At 38.3% G+C, this 21,062-nt stretch overlaps 2 protein-coding genes across 3 annotated transcripts; both read right to left on the minus strand.

The window, feature by feature from the left end:
• Positions 1-2,065: 2,065 nt before the first annotated feature.
• fgf19 (fibroblast growth factor 19) lies at positions 2,066-4,321 on the minus strand. The gene is made up of 3 exons (XM_060865332.1): positions 3,940-4,321; positions 3,549-3,652; positions 2,066-2,809 (listed from the first exon to the last, which is right to left on the minus strand). Exons 1-3 carry the CDS (start codon positions 4,124-4,126, stop codon positions 2,507-2,509), a joined length of 594 nt encoding a protein of 197 aa, XP_060721315.1. The 5' UTR covers positions 4,127-4,321; the 3' UTR covers positions 2,066-2,506.
• Positions 4,322-13,368: 9,047 nt separating this feature from the next.
• fgf4 (fibroblast growth factor 4) lies at positions 13,369-19,678 on the minus strand. Of its 2 annotated transcripts, XR_009649445.1 has the most exons (4): positions 19,027-19,678; positions 17,659-17,762; positions 14,540-16,723; positions 13,369-13,915 (listed from the first exon to the last, which is right to left on the minus strand). XR_009649445.1 is itself a non-coding variant. In XM_060886279.1 (3 exons), the coding sequence occupies exons 1-3, from the start codon at positions 19,301-19,303 to the stop codon at positions 16,547-16,549; spliced, it is 558 nt and encodes a 185-aa protein (XP_060742262.1). In that variant the 5' UTR covers positions 19,304-19,678; the 3' UTR covers positions 13,369-16,546. The 2 variants fall into 2 exon arrangements, 1 of the variants encoding a protein (XP_060742262.1); XM_060886279.1 differs by having other exon boundaries at positions 13,369-16,723.
• Positions 19,679-21,062: the final 1,384 nt, after the last annotated feature.

The following is a 21,062-nucleotide window of genomic DNA, read 5'->3' on the forward strand; positions in this document are numbered from 1 at the left end:
AAACCGGAGTACCCGGAGGAAACCCCCGAGGCACGGGGAGAACATGCAAACTTCACACACACAAGGTGGAGGCGGGAATCGAACCCCAACCCTGGAGGTGTGAGGCGAATTATTATTATTATTATTATTATTATTATTATTATTATTATTATTATTATTATTATTATTATTGTCTTTGGTGATTTTAATGTTAATTATATTAATGCTGCTGTAGGCGAAAAGGCTCATTAATATAAGTCACAGGAGGACAATCAAATGGTTCAAATATTTTAAATGTGCTTATTTATTAGTAGCTTGCTATTAAATGTAGATCCCAGGATATCCAGAGAATCAACATGTTCCAAGGAAGCATCTCTTCTCAAGACTCAACCATGGCTTTGCACTTGCTTGGATCAAATGTTACCTTCCATTTTTCAGCCCAGTCTTTCATTCTCTCTAAGTCAGTATTCAGACTTGTCTGTACCTGCTGTAGGTCTTTAGCAGATGTGAGGTGTGCAAACAGGGTATAATCATCAGCATATGGGATTATGCACACCCTTTAACAAGTCATCAATAAAAACCAATAGCAGACAGCCTAGGATAGAGCCTTGGGGGACAGAAGCTATAATTGATGTAGCGTTATGAACTCTGTCCTGAAAGTGCTACAGAAATAGATGTTCCAGAGAACTAGCTGTTGATCCAGGTGAGGAGCTTTGTTTGTATCTGCTTTGCCTTGAGTTTGGATAGCAAGCCATTATACCCCACTTTGTCAAAGGCTCCTTTGATGTCAAGGGCAATTACAACTACCTCTATTCCATTGTAATGGTGTTGGTTTCACTTCTGGTAGAAGATATTTAGGAGGTCAGACATGCTGTGTTCTGGTCGGAATCTAAATCTACTGCCTGTAATGAATTTTTTTCAATTTATTTTTATAGCTCTTTTAACAATTTACATTATCTTACTCAAATCAGCTTTACATAAGCAGAAACCAAATAAGAACTTAAAAGTCTAAAAGTAGAACATTTAAAATTAAGTTACTATATATCTTTAAGATCTATCCCTAATGAATACTCCTGCAAATATGGTGGCAAAGAAAAACTCGCTGAGATGTTATGAGAGGAACGAGACTCAGAAAGGATCCATCCGCATTTGGGTGACACTGGACTGTAAATGTAAATAATGTCCTTTCTACAACAGTTTGTAGTTGAGTGGAATTATGCAAGCAAGAGCTCCTAAGGGACTAACAGGTCAGCATAATTTCAGACTTCACCACAGACCTAACACGTATTCCTTCTTACACGAAAGTCTTCAAATGTTCACTGAAAAAGACCCAACCTACTGTACTGTATAGACGCCACAGTAGTTTAAAGACGGCATGAAAGTCACCAGTCTCCCCATCCACACCAATCCTATGAGTCATGGGCTGTCCATGCAGCAATATCCCCAGCAGAGTGCACATAAGGGGACAAGACTCCAACCAGGTTTGGGTGTCAGGATTAATGAAGTATGTTAGGAAAAAGAAGCAATCAGAATTCAGTAAGAGTTCAAGTTATTTTCAAGAGAACAAGGTGCTTCTGTAGCTGGTCATACACACACGATTCCATTATCTTACTAATGATACTAAACAGTGAGAAGGCCGGTAACCTTTTGGGTCTGATTTTGTGGACTGATATCACCTGCGCTACTTTCCACTGAGTTTGAAAGGTGAAAGTCAAATCCTGTGTTACTTAACTCTAAACAAAAAGCTTGGGTTAGGAAAACTGTGTCTGTTTGAGTGAGTGATTGAGTTACTGAGTAAGCGAACGAGCAAGGCGAGCGAGCATGTGTGTGTGTGTGTGTGTGTGTGTGTGTGTGTGTGTGTGTGTTACAAAATTACAATTTAATAATTTTTTTAAATGTGTCTTTGAAAACAAAACCAGTAAGCATCTCAAATTTCTGTCATTACAATGTTTTTAATGGTCAGTTTTGAAAAAACTGAATAACAAACCTGAAAAAACAACACCCCCCCACCCCAAAGAAAAATCATTTAAGTTTCATAATGACACCAGACTTCTTCAGAAACACACACATGGGTCTAAAAAAGTAGATCATAAAGTACAGGTTACTATAAATATAACAAATATAAAATCTGAGCTGTAAGGATTACAGTTTAGATGGTACAAGTGCACAAAAAAGCAGCATTTACTATACAATACAGAGACTTGGCATGACAGTGAAGAAAATAATCTTCAGAAATAAATAAACCTAATAAGCTGCTCACACTTTTCTCTGAGCCTCAAGAGTGGAGTGATCTACAATGTGTAGTAGTTGTGAACTACTAAATACTTTGAAGCGTATTTTGTGTATCCGCCCATGCAACTTGGGGTAAAGGTTGATCTTCCGGAAACTTGATCCTTCTCTTCCCCAAGTTTGTAATCTCTGTCTGTTCATCTGGGCTCTGCTTTCAGACCCGGCTGGTTCCGTTCAGCCTCTTGCCTCTGCATAAGAGGTTGAACCTAGTCACAACTTTGGAGACTTTGAACTCTGTTCATCTTTTGTTGAAACTTGGGCTTTGAATGAAAATCTGGGAGATCCTCCCAAAGGATTCCATGCTGTCCGCTTGTAGATCCTGTTCTGGGTCAATTGGAGAATGCACTTTTCTCGCGTTGTACTCTGTAGGCTCCTGTGGCAGAGTATTGAGCAAGGGCAGGAACTGTGAAAGAGCGTTTTGACGGCGGTTCTTCCCACCACCCAAGCTCACAAGTGTCCCGTATTTCCCTGAGAAGTAGATGTTGTAGCCATCTGGCATAATTTGTTCAAGAAAAGAGCAGTCCTCCTTTGTATAAATGTGCTATGTGATTAAAGAAAACAAAACAATAAAATAAGTAAGGTTCATGTACAAAAAAAAACGCATTTCACTTTGTATCAATCGTGTTCACTTTAAGTTCTTCGAATGCTGTTTTCTATTCACATACACAGTCCAAGGTCACTTTCCTGTCCTGTTTCATTCACTTTTTAGCTTTGCAAACCTAGCACAAGAGACAAAGTTCACAAAAACGACGTCACGAGGTATGTTTGGTCAATTTTGTAACATCATCTTTAGAAATTTGAACTCTTCTGCAAACTATATTCTTACAGTTACATGTTCACATAAATTATTAAATTAAGGTCACAAAGCATTGGGTTCAATTGCTGATGTGATAATAATTTGTTTTGGATCTTAATTGAATAGGATTTTGTTTGTTAATAGTTTATAATAATAATAACAGTGTGTAGTGTATAGTGTATAATAGTGTATAGTTATTGTTTTATATTATCCAATAACATATAAAGAACCCTCATTTTCCATATAGTCCTGTATATCTATGGATACTAATCGTATCTAATCTTTCTATCTACATGGTGATCCAGGGATTTCGTGGAAGGAATGAACTGTTGGAAAGTAAATGTTGATTGAAACGCTCCAAAAAAAAAAAAAAAAAAGTAGTGCATGCATTCAATTCACTATTTACAGCTGTAACAGTTAGCAATACGTGTATCTAGTAAATCAACTCATAAATCAGCGTGTATAAGTGGTATAAATGACTTACTGAGCCATATAGCTTGCCGTTGGCTTCCATGCAGAGATACAGTGAACTGGCGACACCTTTAATAACCACATAGCCCGTGTCAATGGTGCGAATCTCCACCAAACCTGTATAAAGAATATAAAAAAATGTTTATTGATGCACGTGGGAATGAATTACTTGCAAAGTAGTATTAAAATTATTATTATTATATATATAAGTCCACAAGATAATAGATGATCGGTATAGATGAATATTTCCCCCCATATAATTCCTGACATGTTTATTATATGCCCTGGAGCACACGGATGGGAATTTTCTGTACCATGGCTATATGTATACACTATGGTCCAAAAATAATAAATAAATAGACTAAAGTGTCTATTTTGTTCTTGGTCCAAAGTCTGGTACTCACTGTACGAACTCTGCACGTGCGATCCTCCGATCTTCCCGTCTTTGCTGATCTGCAGATGCAGACCGGGTCTCGCCGAGTACAGGTGCCTCAGGCGGACAGCTTCACCCCAGTCATTGGCCAGGTGTGGTCCGGTGTCGGCCAATGCGACGCCGATCCAGTACACACCGAGAAAAACGACAAGCAGCATGTCTTGGTATTCCTGTTAATGAGCGGTCCAATGCGCGGGGACTGGTAGTTGATGCGCGCGATTGTTCTCTGGTGGTAGCTAGTCATGTGTTGCTTTTTTTGTTTTGTTTTGTTTTGACCTCACACATCTGCCCTCTTAAATGCTTCTCTTTATCAGTTCAATCGATAAGCCGCCGTTTCCCCCTTTGGCCAATTTCTGCGAACGGGATCATAACACACCTTCTGGACATCCAACAGATGGTGGGGTTTGGGGCTGCACTTTCTCTCTCTCTCTCTCTCTCTCTCTCTCTCTCTCTCTCTCTCTCTCTCTCTCTCTCTCTCTGTTTCTCTCTCTCTCTCTCTCTCTCTCTCTCTCTCTCTCTCTCTCTCTCTCCCTCTCCCCCCCTCCTACACACACATGCACAAATGCTTGTTTGATATCCTTGTAAGAAAACGTCTGATGCAGAACATTTATGCATTATCTACATAAATAAGGGATTTTTTTATTTTTGTGATTTAAAATCCTGGAATATATTTGAAAGAAAATGAAATCATTTGTATAGGTAAATGGGCTGCTTTTATAAAGGTAAAAGGATTTACAATGAACATTGCATACAAACGTGAAGCAAAAGCTCCCCATGCGGTACATGTGCATGTCCTGTGTGTGAGAGGATGGGATCTGGGGGAGACTCAGCCAGAGCAGGTCATGTTAAACAGATAGAGCGCCCTTTTCCCCTCTTCTGTTTACCCCGCTCCTTGCTCTTCTTTTAATGAATCGGGACCAGTAGTGCGGCGAGTTTAGTTTACACAAGGTTAAACAGTAGCCAGCTCTTACCAAACTTTTCCCATTCATTAAAATTCCTCCTGACCAAACCGTTCAGGCTTACAGTCTATTTTCTCAGATTTTGCTAGTGCTGAAACATATTCTGGACCGTTTACTTTGTCGGCTTTTATGTAATGATGATGATGATGATGATATCAGTTCTATACTTAGTTTCTATTAGTTTATATGTATAAAGCCAAACATACCATTCTGTTCAGCAGCATTAATACTCTCCAGTTATTTTAGGTCAGAGTCGGTAGATGGCGCTCTATAATAATGTTAGGTTACTGTTTAGCCAAACAGTAGTATTCCTTGAAGCTATGGTGGTACCATAAAGAGTACATACAGTGTACATACATACAGTTTTATGTATTTTCCAAATGCAAATGTAAGTGCACCTTATTTATTTATTGTTTAAGATTTGTTATTGGACCTTCAGGACCATTTTCTCAATTTTATAACTGCTTTATCCTGATCAGGGTCATGGTGGATCTGGACTCTCTCAACCACTGGACATGATGCAGGAATGCAACCTAGTGAACCAGCCTTTAAGAGATTTAAGCACTTATGTATGTCGTTATGGATAAGGGCGTCTGTCAAATGTTGTAAATGTAAATGTAAATGTAGGAATAATTCCTGTATGGTATGTCAGTCTGTCCAATCATTTGCATCTAATATAATATATCGGAATATATCTTAATATATTTATATGTTTTGAGAGGTGTTTGAAAACTGAAGAACCCAAAGAGGATGGCACACAGATATGAGCAGAACATTCACAGAAACTCTGCACACTTTGGTGAGATCATTGAAATCATTCATGATAATTTATCCTACTCTGAAAATGCAGAGCTCCCAAAATCACCCCTTTTTTTTTAAATAAAAAAAGCCACATTACACTCTGGGACACGCTTGCTGACACAATGATATATTTATCATTTCATTTCAGTTTCTGGATCTTTGGGACCAGCTGCAATAACCCACTATGAAAAGCTTGTAGTTCCGTACCAGAAACTGGTACTAATGTTTGAAGCCCTTGGTATACAACCTTTTAAAGTACTTGTGTTCTGGAACGATCGAAATTTCAAAGATTTATGTGAACTAATACTGCTGGCACCTGCTTGAGATGAATTAGATGAAAATCACCATTATTGTTTTGAACATAAACGTATATTGAGTAGGAGCACTTGTTCTTTATTTCAATTCAATTCAGTTTTATATGTACAATGCTTTTAAAATTGACCTTGTCACAAAGCAAATGTACAGAAATAGCTGTACAGCTTTACAGAAACCTACCTTTTAGATTGTGTCTCTGTTCATAAGAAAACAAACTTCTTGGTTTAGAGCAACAAGTTTCCTGGTGTATGAAATCAACAAGGCCAAAACTCTGCCTCCCAAAACAGATTATTACCCCAATCCTGGGGTAGGACCAACATTAGGACTAACAGATCCCACTGACCTGATGTGGTAATGCCCAGTGGGTGTTGTTTTTTTAATGTTCCATTACTATCCCTTCAGTGTCCATGTGTACTGGAATATGAAATGAAACAAAAAAGTCTTTTGAACAATTTTATTATAGAAGAAGGTACAGGCAACCAGAAAATGTCTACCAACTCAAAACAAGCATCCCGTGTACAGGTTATTAATAGATAGGTAAATGTTCAAACAAAGATTTCTCTGACTGCTAAGGTTTTCATTGTATTTGCTTCCTAGGCTGAGTCATTTCCTTTGCTGGAAATATGTAATTTCATTGTAAACTGCTGATTATTTCATCAACCAGTGACATCATACATTATTTGGAGCTTGACTTTTGCTGATAGTTTGAAATACTAAGTGTTTTGACCTTATCTTAGCCGCATTGTTGACCTATGCTGTCATCGCAAAATTTTACTAATGTGGACAAAGCCAGTTCAGCGCACTTATTCATGCATTTATATGGACTGCTTTCATTGTTTAGTCTCTTCTTTCTCATGATCTCAGTCCATTCATGAAAAATGTTAGCTCTCTTCAGTCACACAGGGGCCTTGGCGGACAATCCGTCTATTTGCAATCCCTTGTGCAATAATGTTCTGTTAGATTAAAGGTTATGTTGGGTGTATTTCCTGTCTCTGTTGCGTCAAAATCAACCATAATGCCAAATGGCAAATAAGAGCACACTCGATTTATGCCAAGTTGCTCAGTATTGTATGGGATTCATATCTGCTGAGATACATACATTGGATGTGTTGCCAACTAATGGGGCTGCTGAAATACCCAGTCTTTTATATGGAAAAAGTCTGTCTGTCTTCAAAGGTGTTGATCCTGTGTAAAAAGCAATGTCAAAAAAAAATCATGAAGCAGAGCAGTGCATAAGAGTATACTGTATGCAGGGTGCTTACTTACTTTGGGGACAACAGTTCTCTGTTTTTTTTTTTTTTAGAAATTGCTTTTTACTCAGGGTAAACACCTCTTAAACCAGACCAGATGTTTTATATATATTTTATATATATTTTTTATATATAACACTTGGGATTTCAGTAGTTTCATTGGTTGTCACTGATTGTCAGTAAAAAATCTTATTATTATTATTATTATTATTATTATTATTATTATTATTATTATTATTATTATTTAAAAAGTAGATTCTAAATTAAATTAATTTAATTTTAAATTTAAGGTAAAAATTGATAATAAGAAGAACAAATAATCACAATAATATATTGTATAATATAACTGAGCAATTGAGGGTTAAGGGCCTTGCTCAGCAGCGGCAGCCTGATGGATGTGGGAATTAAACTCACAACCTTCCGATTGGTAGTCCAGCACCTTAATCACTAGGCTACCACATCCCTTCATCCCATTATTAAATAGTGTAAAAAATACAGAAATTTAGTAGCCCAATCATTTTATTTTGTTTTTTAATCAGTGATAAATGGAGTCGGACAAATGTCAAATGTTTACTGGTAATATGTTCGAAACCTTTGGTGCATAAAAACAAAATGGCAGATTGTCCACACTTTTCAGTACTCCATGATCATGAACTTTAATTCAGAACATTGTTTATCAGACAGTCAGAGATGTATGATGGTGCAATAGCATTATGAGATTTTAAAAATGTAAAGGAAACAGGCCAGCAGGCAGTAGAGCTATGCTGATGCTGCTTAATATAAGTTTGTTTGTTGGTATGTTGTCCTATTTTTCATATAAGCTGTGACATATTGTTAACTGAACTGTTAAGTCACTTAATGTAGGTCTAAGAAGTTCAGGAGTTCAAGAGGTTTTATACCTTTAAGGCCACCTTGAAAGCAAACAAATGTCCATCTGTTGCCCTCTTGTGGAAATCTCAGTCAGATCACAGTGGCATATAACCTCATATCCACTGATCAAAAAAACCCCAGGTATAATAGTGTTTCTTCTATTTCATACACACTTATTCATCCTGCTGTACATCTCATTGTGCTCATTGACTAGACCCACATGCACACTCAGCAGACTGTCTGTGCAGGCTGTTAAGGGACTGATTAAGCCTCTGATTTGCTTGCCTGTTTCCCCGCCAATGTCTCATCAGGGCTGTGTATGCAGGCACTCAGCATTCACTTTGAAGCTCAAAACCATGTTTTGACTATGATGTCTCTTGTTCTTCGTTGTGCTGTGATCGACTTTGTTGGTGCTACTTTGATTAAAACCACGTGAAAGGCTGGCTCTCACTCTTTAAAGTGCCCAGGCTAATGGCTGTCAGGATTACTGCCAAATTCATGGTGCTTTATTTGCTCTTCTAGCTTCTTTAATGTCTTGCATTCACTCATGTTTTTGCACTTACTTTCTAGTGTTCAGCTAAAACCACTCCCTTTTCTGTGCTCCTTTTTTAGTGTTCCAAATCAAAACTGAAAAGGAAACTTGCAATGAAATGTTGTATGTATGTTCTATCTTATTATTAGCTTTTAATAAAGAGGTCAAAGCTTTGTAGTTATATCACTGGCTGTGCTTTTGTTGACCAGGTCACTGCTGAGTTCAAGTTCAAGTTCCCAAGGGAAAGCTATGCCATTGAAGCTATTTGGGAGTTTCAGAGCTCTGCCTCCTTGCCTGGAGATGTCATGTGGAAAGCGACTGGCAGGCCTGCTCCAACCTCTTCGACAGCCAGCTGCATGATTACAGGGAAAATGCCTATGTTGTTTCCCCTGTCCTAATGCCCCAGTGTACAGCTCTAAGCAGGGTTCACGGTGAATGAGCTGCTTAGGATGTTCACAGCTATTTGAAGTACCTTGTCTTTATGAGCCAACATCTGGAGTGTCCCAAACAGACACCTTGCAGCTGGAACCTACAAAGAGAGTGCAGGGTAAAAACACTGTAAATACAGCCCTTGGGCCGTGCTGCCAGAGGCATCGGTATCCCACATCTCTGCGTATGCATCAACATGCAAAAACACACCTCAATGTGAACAACAGTCTGAACAACACCACACTGCATATGTGCAAACTAGGGTTCTTATGAAAAATTCATGGTTCAAAAACCGTACTACCAACCATTCACGGTTCAAGAATGAAATAATTTGCTTAGGGAAATGGCTAAGCAGGCATTTTCGGGAAGAAAAGTTGTTCCTGTTCCTGATATTTTGCTATTATAAAATCTAGAAATAAAAATATTGCTTTTTTTGACACAATTTTCTAAATTATCCAGTATACCATCACATTAACTATAGATTTATTTCAATTCACATTGTAATAGTTTCCTGTTATTCCAATGTACATCCACTTGCACATCTGATACAGTTCATTCATACAGTTCACGCCTTCATTTATACAGTTATATAATCAGCGAATAATGCAGATGCAGGTTCAGAGCTTTAGATAATAACACTGAAACCTAGAAGAGATTACAGGAAATGGTGAAAAAGCAAACAAAAATAAAACTGCGAGATCTGAGAGATCAGAGGAGAAGCTTTGTGAAGCTGACAGGAAGTCTAAAGTAGCTCATAATTACTCTTATCAACTGTAGTGTGAAGAAACATGCTCATCTCAGAACATCTAACACGAGAAGATTTTAATCCATTCAACCCAGAACAGGCTTGTCACTTGGTCTTTTTTGAACTGTTCAGTTTTGATGAATCTATGACTATTAACTCAAACTCTTGACCTGTATCTGCATATTTTAACTCATTGTTTTGCTGTCACATGATTGGTTATTTGTATAATTGCATGAATGAGCAGCTAGTCAAAATTAAGCGGAGGTAACAGAGCTGTAACCGAGATAACGTTTTTAAAACATTTAACAAGACGTACAAATGAAACATAAAACAGGAATCAATGAAATTCACCATCAGCCAAGAGTTCGAGTTTTCAGTACCCAACACAATGCATATATTTAACATCTAGTGAATTTGTGCAACTTGCATATAAACAATCGATGGCTATTTGTCTTATTCGTTTGTTAAACATTTTTTTAATTGTCTGGTTGTTTCTTTGTTTGCTTTGTGTGCTTTTGTATTACATTCAGTCGCTTATTAAATCTGCTGTGATTACTTGCTGTATATTGTTTTTGAGGTTTTTTTAAAGTGGCAGTCTGTGTAAGAGTGTGTTAAGGAGTTAGGTATCGGATTAAGTGCAGCACAAGTGATGGCTTTTAAGGGTGGAGCAGGTGCTTGGTGGTGGTTACTTGTGGCCCAGACCAGGTGTGGGAATTTGAATTCATGCATGAGGCTGATTTGCTTCAGTTGAGCTCAACCCATCCCCCAGTTATGTTAATTTTTTCAACATTCTTACTGCTATTTTATGTCACTGGAAACGATTTTCCAATTCCAGTTTCTGCCATTATTCTATTATATAAATCAGTGATCCTAAACAACATTAGTTGTTCATTATAAATGTATATACTATAATTTAAAAAATGAACACACAAATATATGTTCTATATAGCAGTTTTTTTCTCTTTTTTTATTTAAAGTTTAGTTTCAGGTAAATCCTTTCAAAGACAGTAATATATACTGCATTACAGTCTTCAATACCCTCTTGCTTGAATTTAATTGAAACTTAACTTTAATAATTTGGCTTAAAAAGTCAGCTTTAAAAAGGTTACAGAGCTCTAAAAACATTTTAAATCATTTTAACTGTTAATGAATTAATAATATCTGGATGATATGCTTAGGATTTTCTTAGGGTTGTTTCTTTTCTTAGTTAGATAGATAGATAGATAGCTAGATAGATAGATAGATAGATAGATAGATAGATAGATAGATAGATAGATAGATAGATAGATAGATAGATAGATAGATAGATAGATAGATAGATAGATAGACTCATCTCTGTATTTCTGACTTTGACAATGGCTGTTTCTTCTGCATTCATATCCTCCCTATTTTTATCTTAACATCGGAAATGATGCAGAATGGGAAACCGGTCCAGTAATTAACCCACAGATTAATCCTACAGGTGGAGACTGAAACCTACATGAGAAGCCCCCATCATTACATTTCATTTCAACGGCACAAAATGGTTTTAGGCAGGAAACAGAATTATACACAGACATACCATATATCATTAAAAATGTTTAATTTCACAGCTACAATTAAAGATCATATGACAGTTTTGTACAAATAAATAAACAACCAATAAAAAAGCCTCTTTTGTTTCCTGATGGCTAAATAAAAATTAAAACCTAAAACAAAGATCATCTGATTCATTGGTTAAAAGAAATTTGAATGTTCAGTTCTAATAGTATGCACTGATTTTACTATGGAGTCAACAAATCAACGGCTTATTTATAACACTTTTTTTTTCTTGATATAAAGGCTGAAAAACTTCTACTAGTGCTCTGACTAAATACTTTCAAATATCTAATTTATAATCTAATATTACTATCCCCATAAGAATATGTGCCATATTTTGTTACAGTAGATGCTGTGTATATTCAAGTTAGCTTAGCACTAGCAGCTCCATTTCCCAAACATCTGTCAAGTCTCCTGGAGTACCAGTCACTGATCGGTCAATTAGCAACCAATGTACTTCCTGTTAGCAAACGCATCGTTGTGAGCTGTTTCGGCCATTGGGGTACCCTGTGAAGTCTTTGTGCTGGGGAACTTGAAAGGCTTGTTGTGATATAAAGGCAGTTTCAGGGCCAAACTGTTTAGTGGAGAAGAGGCACTTGAGAGGCGGTTGAATGTTTATTTGGTTGACAGACGATGAAGCTGACGCAGGTAGGTGGAATAGGGCAGCTATTTTAAGGGGGGCCTTTACAACCCTCATACATTCCGTTTATTGGAGCAGAAAGCTGTCATTCTTTCAGGCAATGACAGAGCTCCATTTAGCTCCAGCTCATGGCCAGGAATACTTGTGTTGTGTATTAAGTGACCACACCTGTCTCTGTTTGCCTGCTCTTTTGTTGTGGCATGATGTTTATTTGAATAGAAGTTTGCGGATGCTGTGGATTCGCCGACACTATCAAAAGAAACTTTTAAAAGTCATTTCTGTTGCTAGACATGGATGATGAAAATGTTAATGAATCAGCGATGTGCTTTTTTCTTAGAAATCAGCAGCCATGATCTACTTTTATATTAACATGTGCCTTATTAACTACACTTCCACTATGACCTCAATTATTTCAGATTTAAACAGTCAAATGGTTTTCAAGCTTCTGTAGACATTCAAGTCCAATATCAGAGTTCTGTTGAACAAACATCTATTTCTGTTGTCCATTTAGTAGCAAGTGCTAACATTAAAATGACAGCAAGACTTTGGAGCTTTGCAGGGATTTCTATATGCTGATCTTTGTAAATAGAGACTAGCCTGCCAGATTATACGCTCCCGTGCCAAAATGACTTTAATCAGGGAGAGAATTGATTTGTAAATGTCATCTGCATTGTGCTTAGTAAACTGTCTTGGACTTAGCGGGTGGTGTTTTGTGATAAACTGAGCGTTTTAAGTAAATTTGCTGTAAAAGACTAGAAAAAACCTTCATTAGTCAACACTCAGAATAAGGAATAAGGAAGGGCCTTCTCCAGCTCTGCTTTCAGGGAAGTGCATGCCTGGAAGGGCAGAGTCTCTTTCCCTCCTGCACCCTCCCAGGCGTCTACTGCATGAAGCTTACTGAACTAAAGGGGGAGGATTACACTCTTGGGAGTAACCGTTCGGCCTTTAAAAGCCACCCAATCTGCAAACCAGGCCCTGGACGAAGTAAACAAAGGCAAGACAGTGACTTGGCATTGCTGTCCCTGCAGAAATGCTGCCCACGCATAGTCTAGCAGTGTCTGTAAGCATATTTTTAGGCTCACCAGCAAACCTTTTTTTCTATACTTAAACTCCAAAGTGACCTATTCTTACTAGTGTTTTATGTGACTATGGTCTATTGATGCCTGGTTAAGATGATGCTACAGCATGCCAGCTGTGGATGTGGTTTGTGGACACGGGTCAAACCCTGCTTCTGTTCAGCCCTGCTTTTTCTTTAAAAGGGAGGCATTAAAAGCACACAGCTCTTTTTTGTTTTGAGCTTTATTAACTTCCACTTAAGTTAGGGTATTGTCATGTGCACAGCACATACATCACAATGTTGAACAGGAACTGTATAAAACTACAGACAATATTTGGTAAATGTTACAACAGAGTTCAGAGCACACCACCACGGGACTCAGACAGACTGTCTAACAGCTTCACCAGAGATGCGGAGAAATGGCCATAAAGGAATTGTCAAAAATAAATGAATAGTTTATGTTTGTACTGTTCATATTTTTTTTTAGTACAAATCATAAAAATGGACATTAGGCTACTAGAGGTGGTTGTGGAGTGGCTGATTAAATTAGGCAATGATGCATTTCTGTTCATGCATTGTCGGAGTTCACGACTGTGCTTGTTGATACTGCACGCTTTTGGTTAAGCAAATTTAGTCCGGTTGATTTGTATCTGTTCCAGATCATGATGAGGGTCAGAGAAGCTATTTGCCTTCACTGAGCATCCAGCCAATTGTAAACAATATCCACAATGATGCAAAACAGCTCCATTTGGAAAGAGGTTTGACACGGCTCTAGGAAAGAAGAAGTAAGGAGAGGGAAATGGCTCCTCTGACGCAACATGTCAGGTAAATCATATAAAATGAATAATTCTACAGAGTTAGGAAGAATATAAACATGACCATTAGTAATGCAGAGGAATTAATTATACAATGCAGTGGATTTTAACAAATACTGTAATACAGATTTCGCTGCTTCTTCATCAAGATTTCTCAATATGGCTGTGATATCTGATACAGACTTTTGTTCTTGAGGCAGTCTAGCAAGAGATTTTCACTGACATTTGAACCTATTTATCAATCACATCCACCCCTATCAATCCACTCATCTACATATCCCTATCCATATTCACTATATAACACAAAACATGTGACTTTGATTAATTAAAGAACAATCTCAAATCATTTTCATGCTAATTTAATTTTGTACCTATAACAAACAAAAATATTAAAAAGGAATGCTTCACTTGAGATCATTTCTGTCAGTCCTAAATGGATTTGATTAACCCTTTTTCTGTTTATAGCAGTAAGCGTACTTCTCCTGAAACACCCAACTTAAAAAGCAGCCACTCGGCATTTCACCAATTAAGCAATTTTCTATTTAACAAAAAATGTATATACAGTAAAATATAGGGTTACCGGTCAAGCATATAGTGCAGTCTCACAGCTGTCTTCAGATATTTCCACCATGATTATCATTTCTAAAAGTAAATCACAGGTTAAAGATAGCTCAAACGTGACAAGGCGCAGCTAGTGGCCTTCCAGGACTTCAGCCGAGGGGAGATGCAGCAACAGGAAGAACATTTGCTGTCAGCAAAACTGGGAAGAGGAGTCTGTCAGTCAACAACGTTATGAGGTAGAGGATGACTGAAAGGGACATATGTCTCCTTTAAACATATAAAATAATAAATAAATCAATAAACCACAAAAACAAACAAATGAAAAAAGATGAATATGAATAGTGTTTCTCAACCTGACTATTCCTGTATTTGTGCTTTATCCCAGACCTGAACACACCTCTACCAAGAAATCAAGAACTCTGAATAAGTGGTACAAGTGAGCTGAGTGGTCGGACCAAGCAACCTGTCTGTCTAGGGGTCTATGAAGATTGCGTTTTAAAGATTAAGTGTTCAAATCAATGGCCAATTTTCTATGCATTTCATGTTCTTTTATCAGTATATATGAACACTGAGTTGCAGTTTTTTTCATTTATAATGCATCCCTGAACACCACCATGGCCCATTTGTACCACAGGGAAAACTGAAGTAAATTTCATTTGAATGAAGTGGTCTGGATTTTACTTGAAGATATCTTCCTCTATAGATCTGACAAAGATTGACAGCAGATAAGTTCAGAGTTCAGATAACCCCCATCCTACAAGACGCCTACACCCCACCCCACTGGAGCAGAGCTAAAAACAGATTTGAGGGGTGTAGGACTTCAACAGCCCACTTTCAGTGGCCGAGAGTAAGCTGATACTGTTTCAGTTAGACCCCCAAAGCCCGGACATTGGACAATGGCTTCAGTGCGTAATACCACTGGGGTTGGTACAATATCACAAGTCAAGAAACTTGAACTAATCCTGTGTTCATGCTAATCCTGCAATTCACATATGCCACTTTGGAAGTCAGGAATATGACTTGGAGCATGTTCAAGTAACTTATATGAAATTATCTACGAGCTGACCGAAATATAAAATATAATCTCAGAAACAATGAGACCAAACTGATCTTTTGCTTGTCACTGGAGTGGTACCAATATGTATTGCTATGCCTTTAAGCATGTTTTAAGGTACATACTTGGACTTTACGGAGTGATGTATCTTTCCTTTGAAGAATAATTAAAGGTAAACCTTGTGCACCTTCCCAGGTAAAAGATACATACTAAAGGTACAAATGCGACAAGGATAAGTATAGTTTGGTACATTTATTTCTGAAACAGTGGCTGCTGTAAGGTTTCACCACAATGATTTGCTTTGTCTTTGCATCTCCCCAAGTCTTCACTGAAAAAATCATTAATAAGACTACACCTAGCCGCAACATCACAATTCATAGCCAATTGTAATTTTAAAAATAAGTCATACTGACGACTTCCTCCGTGGTCATAAATTGTAACTCTTCTCATTTTCGACAGGCCATGCACTTCACCATGAGGCTATGCCCAAAACGCATACTAAACTGTAGGTCAAAATAGTAGCTTGAGTGCGTCAATTTTCACGCATGCGCAGGTGTGGCATGGTGGCAAATTTAAGCATTTGTTTTGAGGAACAAAACATCCACCACTCATCTCCTTAAAAGTTTTAAAAAGAGATAAACAAACTGACAAAAAAAAAACAGTGCAAAAAATCCATATTGTAGTTAATTGTAGGAATTTCAGTTATTAAACACTTAATAGCAGCAGAAAGGATAAATAAACAAATAAATTAAGTGTTTTTCCACCCATAGAAAGAGGCTGTTTAAAAAGAAATATAAAACGAACGATTATAAATAGGCTAATATATATGATGATGATGATGATGATGATGATGATGATGATGATAGTAATAATGCGATACACTTGACCTCGTGTGTAATATTTGTAGAAAGTGCATCATACGGGCTTCCCCCCGCATTGGCTGCATGTGTTGTGCTTTTTTCCCGTGTTCGTTTAGATTCTCGGCAAGAAATGTGTCACCGTCATTGCTGTTGACACTCGGTTTCCTTTTTTTGTTTTGCCTGTTCTGCTCAGTCCGATGTACATGCCCGGGTATGCCATAGACTCGTACGCGTTGTAGTTGTTTGCCAGGAGCGTCTCTCTAAATTTGCACTCGTCGGTGTACTGCGCCTGAGACAGAATAAAGGGATGGGGAAAGTTGAAATCATATAAATCTTATTCCGTGTATAACATAACCAAAACATCATTCTGTAATCTGTAAGAGAGAGAAGTAAAATAATATGTATAACAAACGTTTAAATGACGCAAAAATAGCGCTTCTTTTTAAAAAAGTAAAACTTTCATAAAATAAAACTACATTTAAAGTTTAAAGGTACATGCACATTTCCAAATGCTAAGTGCTTTCTATGTACTAGATACTAAAGTTAGTGCGACTAGGAAAGATACTCATTAGTAGTGTTTATTTATTTATTTATTTGTTTGGTTGGGTTGGTTGGTTGTTGTTTTTTTTATTGAGAATGCCTACACAATATAAATTCCTTGGATCCCACTTGTTTTGCATACTGCACATAATGAGCGTCTTGACCAACCTCTGATATTCAAGGTCAGTAGCCTAAGCATAGCCTTCATCCAAAAGAGATAACTAATTCAAATATTAGTCCAAATAATTGTTGAATCATTTTGCGGCTATAAAGGATTTTACTACAGACTACATATTTTGTGTGTAGGTCAAGTGAATCTGAGACTGCTAGTCAGTATTTTGGGTGGATTTGGGATTGGTCGGTTGGGGTGTGTGTGTGTGTTGGTTACACACCCAGTCTGGGTGGTCCTGTCTCTTTGGCCTGTTCAACTTTACTCTGGAGCAGGACAGTAAGTGTGCGCTCCTGGCCGCAATGCTAAGAATGGAATGCACACGTCTAAGTGATGTACTGCGCTCCCAGGTTTATCCGGGCCCACAACCAAAACACGACTGTGAGAAATCTCAGGGTAGACAAGAGAGGAGGTTGGGGTGGGGGTTATAACTCTTGAAAAGGGTGACGTGCCATCGAGCACCGATAAGCAAATCTACAGTCGGAAACCAGCCGTAAATCATTTCATACACTCACAGATCCGTAGAGCTTCCCCTTGCTGTTCATGGCCACGAATAGCTCGCTCCGGACGCCGTACAGTGTCACGACTCCGCGCTCGACCGGAGATATCTCAAGAAGACCTGCGAATAACAACAAAATACATACATGACCTTGGGTGACTCATATCTGTAGCCATATCGGGCCGTTGCATTTGTAAAGTGTTAAGATTGTTTACATTTTAGGACTCTACAGCATCCTTCTTGAAGGAAATGGCACTTTCCGCCTGTGGAACTGCACCTATTATCATACTGTGTTTAGATAATTAACCTTCCTCTATACTTGCGATCTTTTCGATTCCTCAGCCTTTTACACTTTTGTGATCCCTGACTTTTAGCTTCATGCTGTTTTATGAAGACTATATTAAACATCTAAAAACTATAAACGACCTCGAACTCTATACACATATCTCCATCACATTTGTTTCAATATAGAGAGATATTTATTCTTCATCCATGGTTACGCACTTTTATTAGCTGGCTTATTAGAGTTTTGTGGCTTATTAGACTTTCTCAAGGGACTACGAAGTAAATAAAGTATATATTTTAAGTTAAGACAGATGTGATGTGTTGTGTTCGAGACCTTTCTTAACATTTGGCAAACAAGCTTTACTTCATTTCTTTTTAATATAGGCTAAATGTGTGCGTCCTACTTATCTGTTGCCTGCTACCCTTTATAGAGGTGCTGTGAGGCTCCTGCGTATGTAATGAAAATGTATATGTAATGTATCCCCGTTCAGTTTTATGTCATGCCTTAAAATAGTCCATATGGACACAAAACAAATCCCAATATCGATACTGGATACACAAATGCCTGGCGACCTGCTCTTTGACTGCTGAACAACTGCTATAACATGTGTAGTAATAACAGACATATGCTTATTATACCCTCCGTCTGTTGTCGTTAAACACCTGAATCTGCGTTGGCCATTAATTAGACTCATACAGAAGAACTTGTGATTAATCTTCCTTGACAGATTGTTTGTTTTTTTTTGACAGACCCATCTTTGGAGCAACTTTACATGTTGGCCCGGTTCAGACACCTCTCATGTTAAGAGCTGTGTTGTATTATCAGGGTGCGGAAATCATTCATGGACCCAGATGCTGACTGACCTCCACATGTGTTTTGATTTACAATAAGACAAAATAAAGCAGCCGAAAGCATTTTACAGTGGGCACATCAGCCAATATATTTCAAAATACATATATTTTTTCTTTTTGTTAGTAATACTAATATTGACATCATACGGCACAGATTTTATTTCGATCATCTAGTACTGAAAGAATTAAAGTATCCTAATATGTCCTAAGCACTCAGCTCAAAATAGGCCTACATGATGAAACTTACTGTAACGGTTTTCGTTGTGCACCCCAGTAATCCTACCATCGGGTAATACTTGGAGATGAAATCCAATGCCCACGTTGCAGTAGAGGCGCCGCAGTCTCTTAATGCCCGTGAGATATTCACTGTCCCTGTTAACTTCTCGCTTCTCCCCGGGAATCCGGGCCAAAGAGCGCGAGTAAAGAGTCTCCCAGCGTCGCTCCACGGGCAGGGGAGCGCAACGCACCGAGCTCGCCACAAGTCCCAACACCAATAACGGTAAAAGGGCCGAATGAACACTCATCCTCCTGACCAACACGGAGGCACGCGTCACTGTCTGTAGCAGTTCAAATACGCTAAAAATAAGCTCTTTGTCTATTTTTGTGTTCACGGTCCCCCCTCGCCGCCCCCCAAATAAAGATTCCACAGAGCAAAAGCGCTTACTCACAGGCGAAGCCGCGGCTCGAGCTGTTGAGCGACATGAAGTCGCGCTCGATGTGATACCGCAAGTGCCCTAAAATCACACTGGAGTCCAAGCGTGCAGGTCCTGAGTGACTTTACCACCGCTCAGAGACAAAACTCGGCCATGCCGTGCTTTTTTAGCCCCAACGACTATATTTATGCGTACAGAGAAATTACATCACGCGTCAAGCGCCGCATCACAGGGGAGACATGAACCACTGACAGCGGACCGAGTCCTTATAACGCTCACATATGAGCAGTGGGGTTTAGCGAGGAGGCAGCGCGCGTGCGTGCGATTGGTCAAGCTCAACCGTGTGTGTGTGTGTGTGTGTGTGTGTGTGTGTGTGTGTGTGTTTGTGTGTGGGTGTGTGTGTGCTTGTGCTTGTGCGAGCTTCAGTGCATACTCTCATTCACCAAAACCGTCATAACAGTGCTTTAAAGGTAATGAAAGTTTTATGGCGCGTTATAAAGTGAGTGGAAATAATCCAGTTGTCGCGCTACTTAGAAGCATGTAGTTATAGTTACATCGGTTTCAGCTCTCCAAGTAAGATTACATAATTTATTGATGTTTCAGAGGATGTAGAAATCGGAATTCGCCAAGATAATAAATCACTGTTTCAGCCAAGAGGCAGTTTCATAAATGAACAATAATAGGAAAAAACAAAAGTCAGGTTTACTTCATTGCAAATGCTAATTAAAGACTGGTTTCTAAAAGGAAACTGACTCATGTTCTCTCTGAGAACAATGCACTCTTAGAAAAAAAGCAAAGCGTACCTTTCCTCGTTACTGTTGTGGTACCATCAAGTACGTATATGTTACTTGCACGAACTGTGTCGTTAAACCTTCACTATATAATTATTCACATTAAATCAATGTTTAAAGTACACTGTATCTATATTTCCAGGCGAATGATTTATATAAAAGGTATGACATGGGTGTCCATAGGGTCCAGATTAGTAACATTTTGCTCTGAGAGAACAAGTGTACATGTTTTAGCTGTGGTTAACTTCTCCGCAAAGAAACAGCGCAGTGTTGTGTGGTCTATTGTCTGATGTTGATTGCAGGCATAAAAAGGGGTTGTTCCCACTGACATGCTCAGAGCACGGAGATCACTCAGATTGACCGTTTGTCAAGTCAAGTGGTCATGTTGTAAAACGTTGTGCGTCATTGCAGCAGCGTGGGGGACACAAAAATGGAAGCCGCTTAAACATCAACACTATGAGTCAAGCTTTCTGTTGTGTGTGGCCCCAGGCCGGTGTGGACCTCTAATGCAAGCTCCCTACTGATGCAGCAACGTAAACCCAAAAACCACAGGAGTCATTAAAAGCCTTGTCGTGTCGCTTTGCGTACTCACTCTTCATGCTCATAACCAAACTGTACGCTACTTTTGTACCATTTAAAGGTTATATCTTTAGATGTACATATTTAAACTAGAAATATGCATGTGGTGTACCTTTAATTAACTTTTAAAATAAAAGTTCCAAAGGTCGTTATATGCCTTAAATCTTAATTTTAGGCTATATCCAGGTGAAAGATGCATTCTATTAAAAAAATAAATTATTTACTCAAGAATATTTGACATCAAGATATTACTTTTGTCT

Source organism: Tachysurus vachellii, chromosome 1 (genome assembly GCF_030014155.1).
Source record: "Tachysurus vachellii isolate PV-2020 chromosome 1, HZAU_Pvac_v1, whole genome shotgun sequence".
Lineage (NCBI taxonomy): Eukaryota > Metazoa > Chordata > Actinopteri > Siluriformes > Bagridae > Tachysurus > Tachysurus vachellii.

Bases quoted from the DNA above. Each gene is read 5' to 3' on its own strand.
- fgf19 (XM_060865332.1), bottom strand. From the start codon at position 4,126: ATGCTGCTTGTCGTTTTTCTCGGTGTGTACTGGATCGGCGTCGCATTG. The intron at 3,653-3,939 runs GTGAGTACCAGA...TTCTTTATACAG, and splicing joins GCACGTGCAGAGTTCGTACA to GTTTGGTGGAGATTCGCACC. The intron at 2,810-3,548 runs GTAAGTCATTTA...TTAATCACATAG, and splicing joins ACGGCAAGCTATATGGCTCA to CACATTTATACAAAGGAGGA.
- fgf4 (XM_060886279.1), bottom strand. From the start codon at position 19,303: ATGAGTGTTCATTCGGCCCTTTTACCGTTATTGGTGTTGGGACTTGTG. The intron at 17,763-19,026 runs GTAAGTTTCATC...TGTTATTCGCAG, and splicing joins GCACAACGAAAACCGTTACA to GTCTTCTTGAGATATCTCCG. The intron at 16,724-17,658 runs GTGAGTGTATGA...ATTCTGTCTCAG, and splicing joins AGGGGAAGCTCTACGGATCT to GCGCAGTACACCGACGAGTG.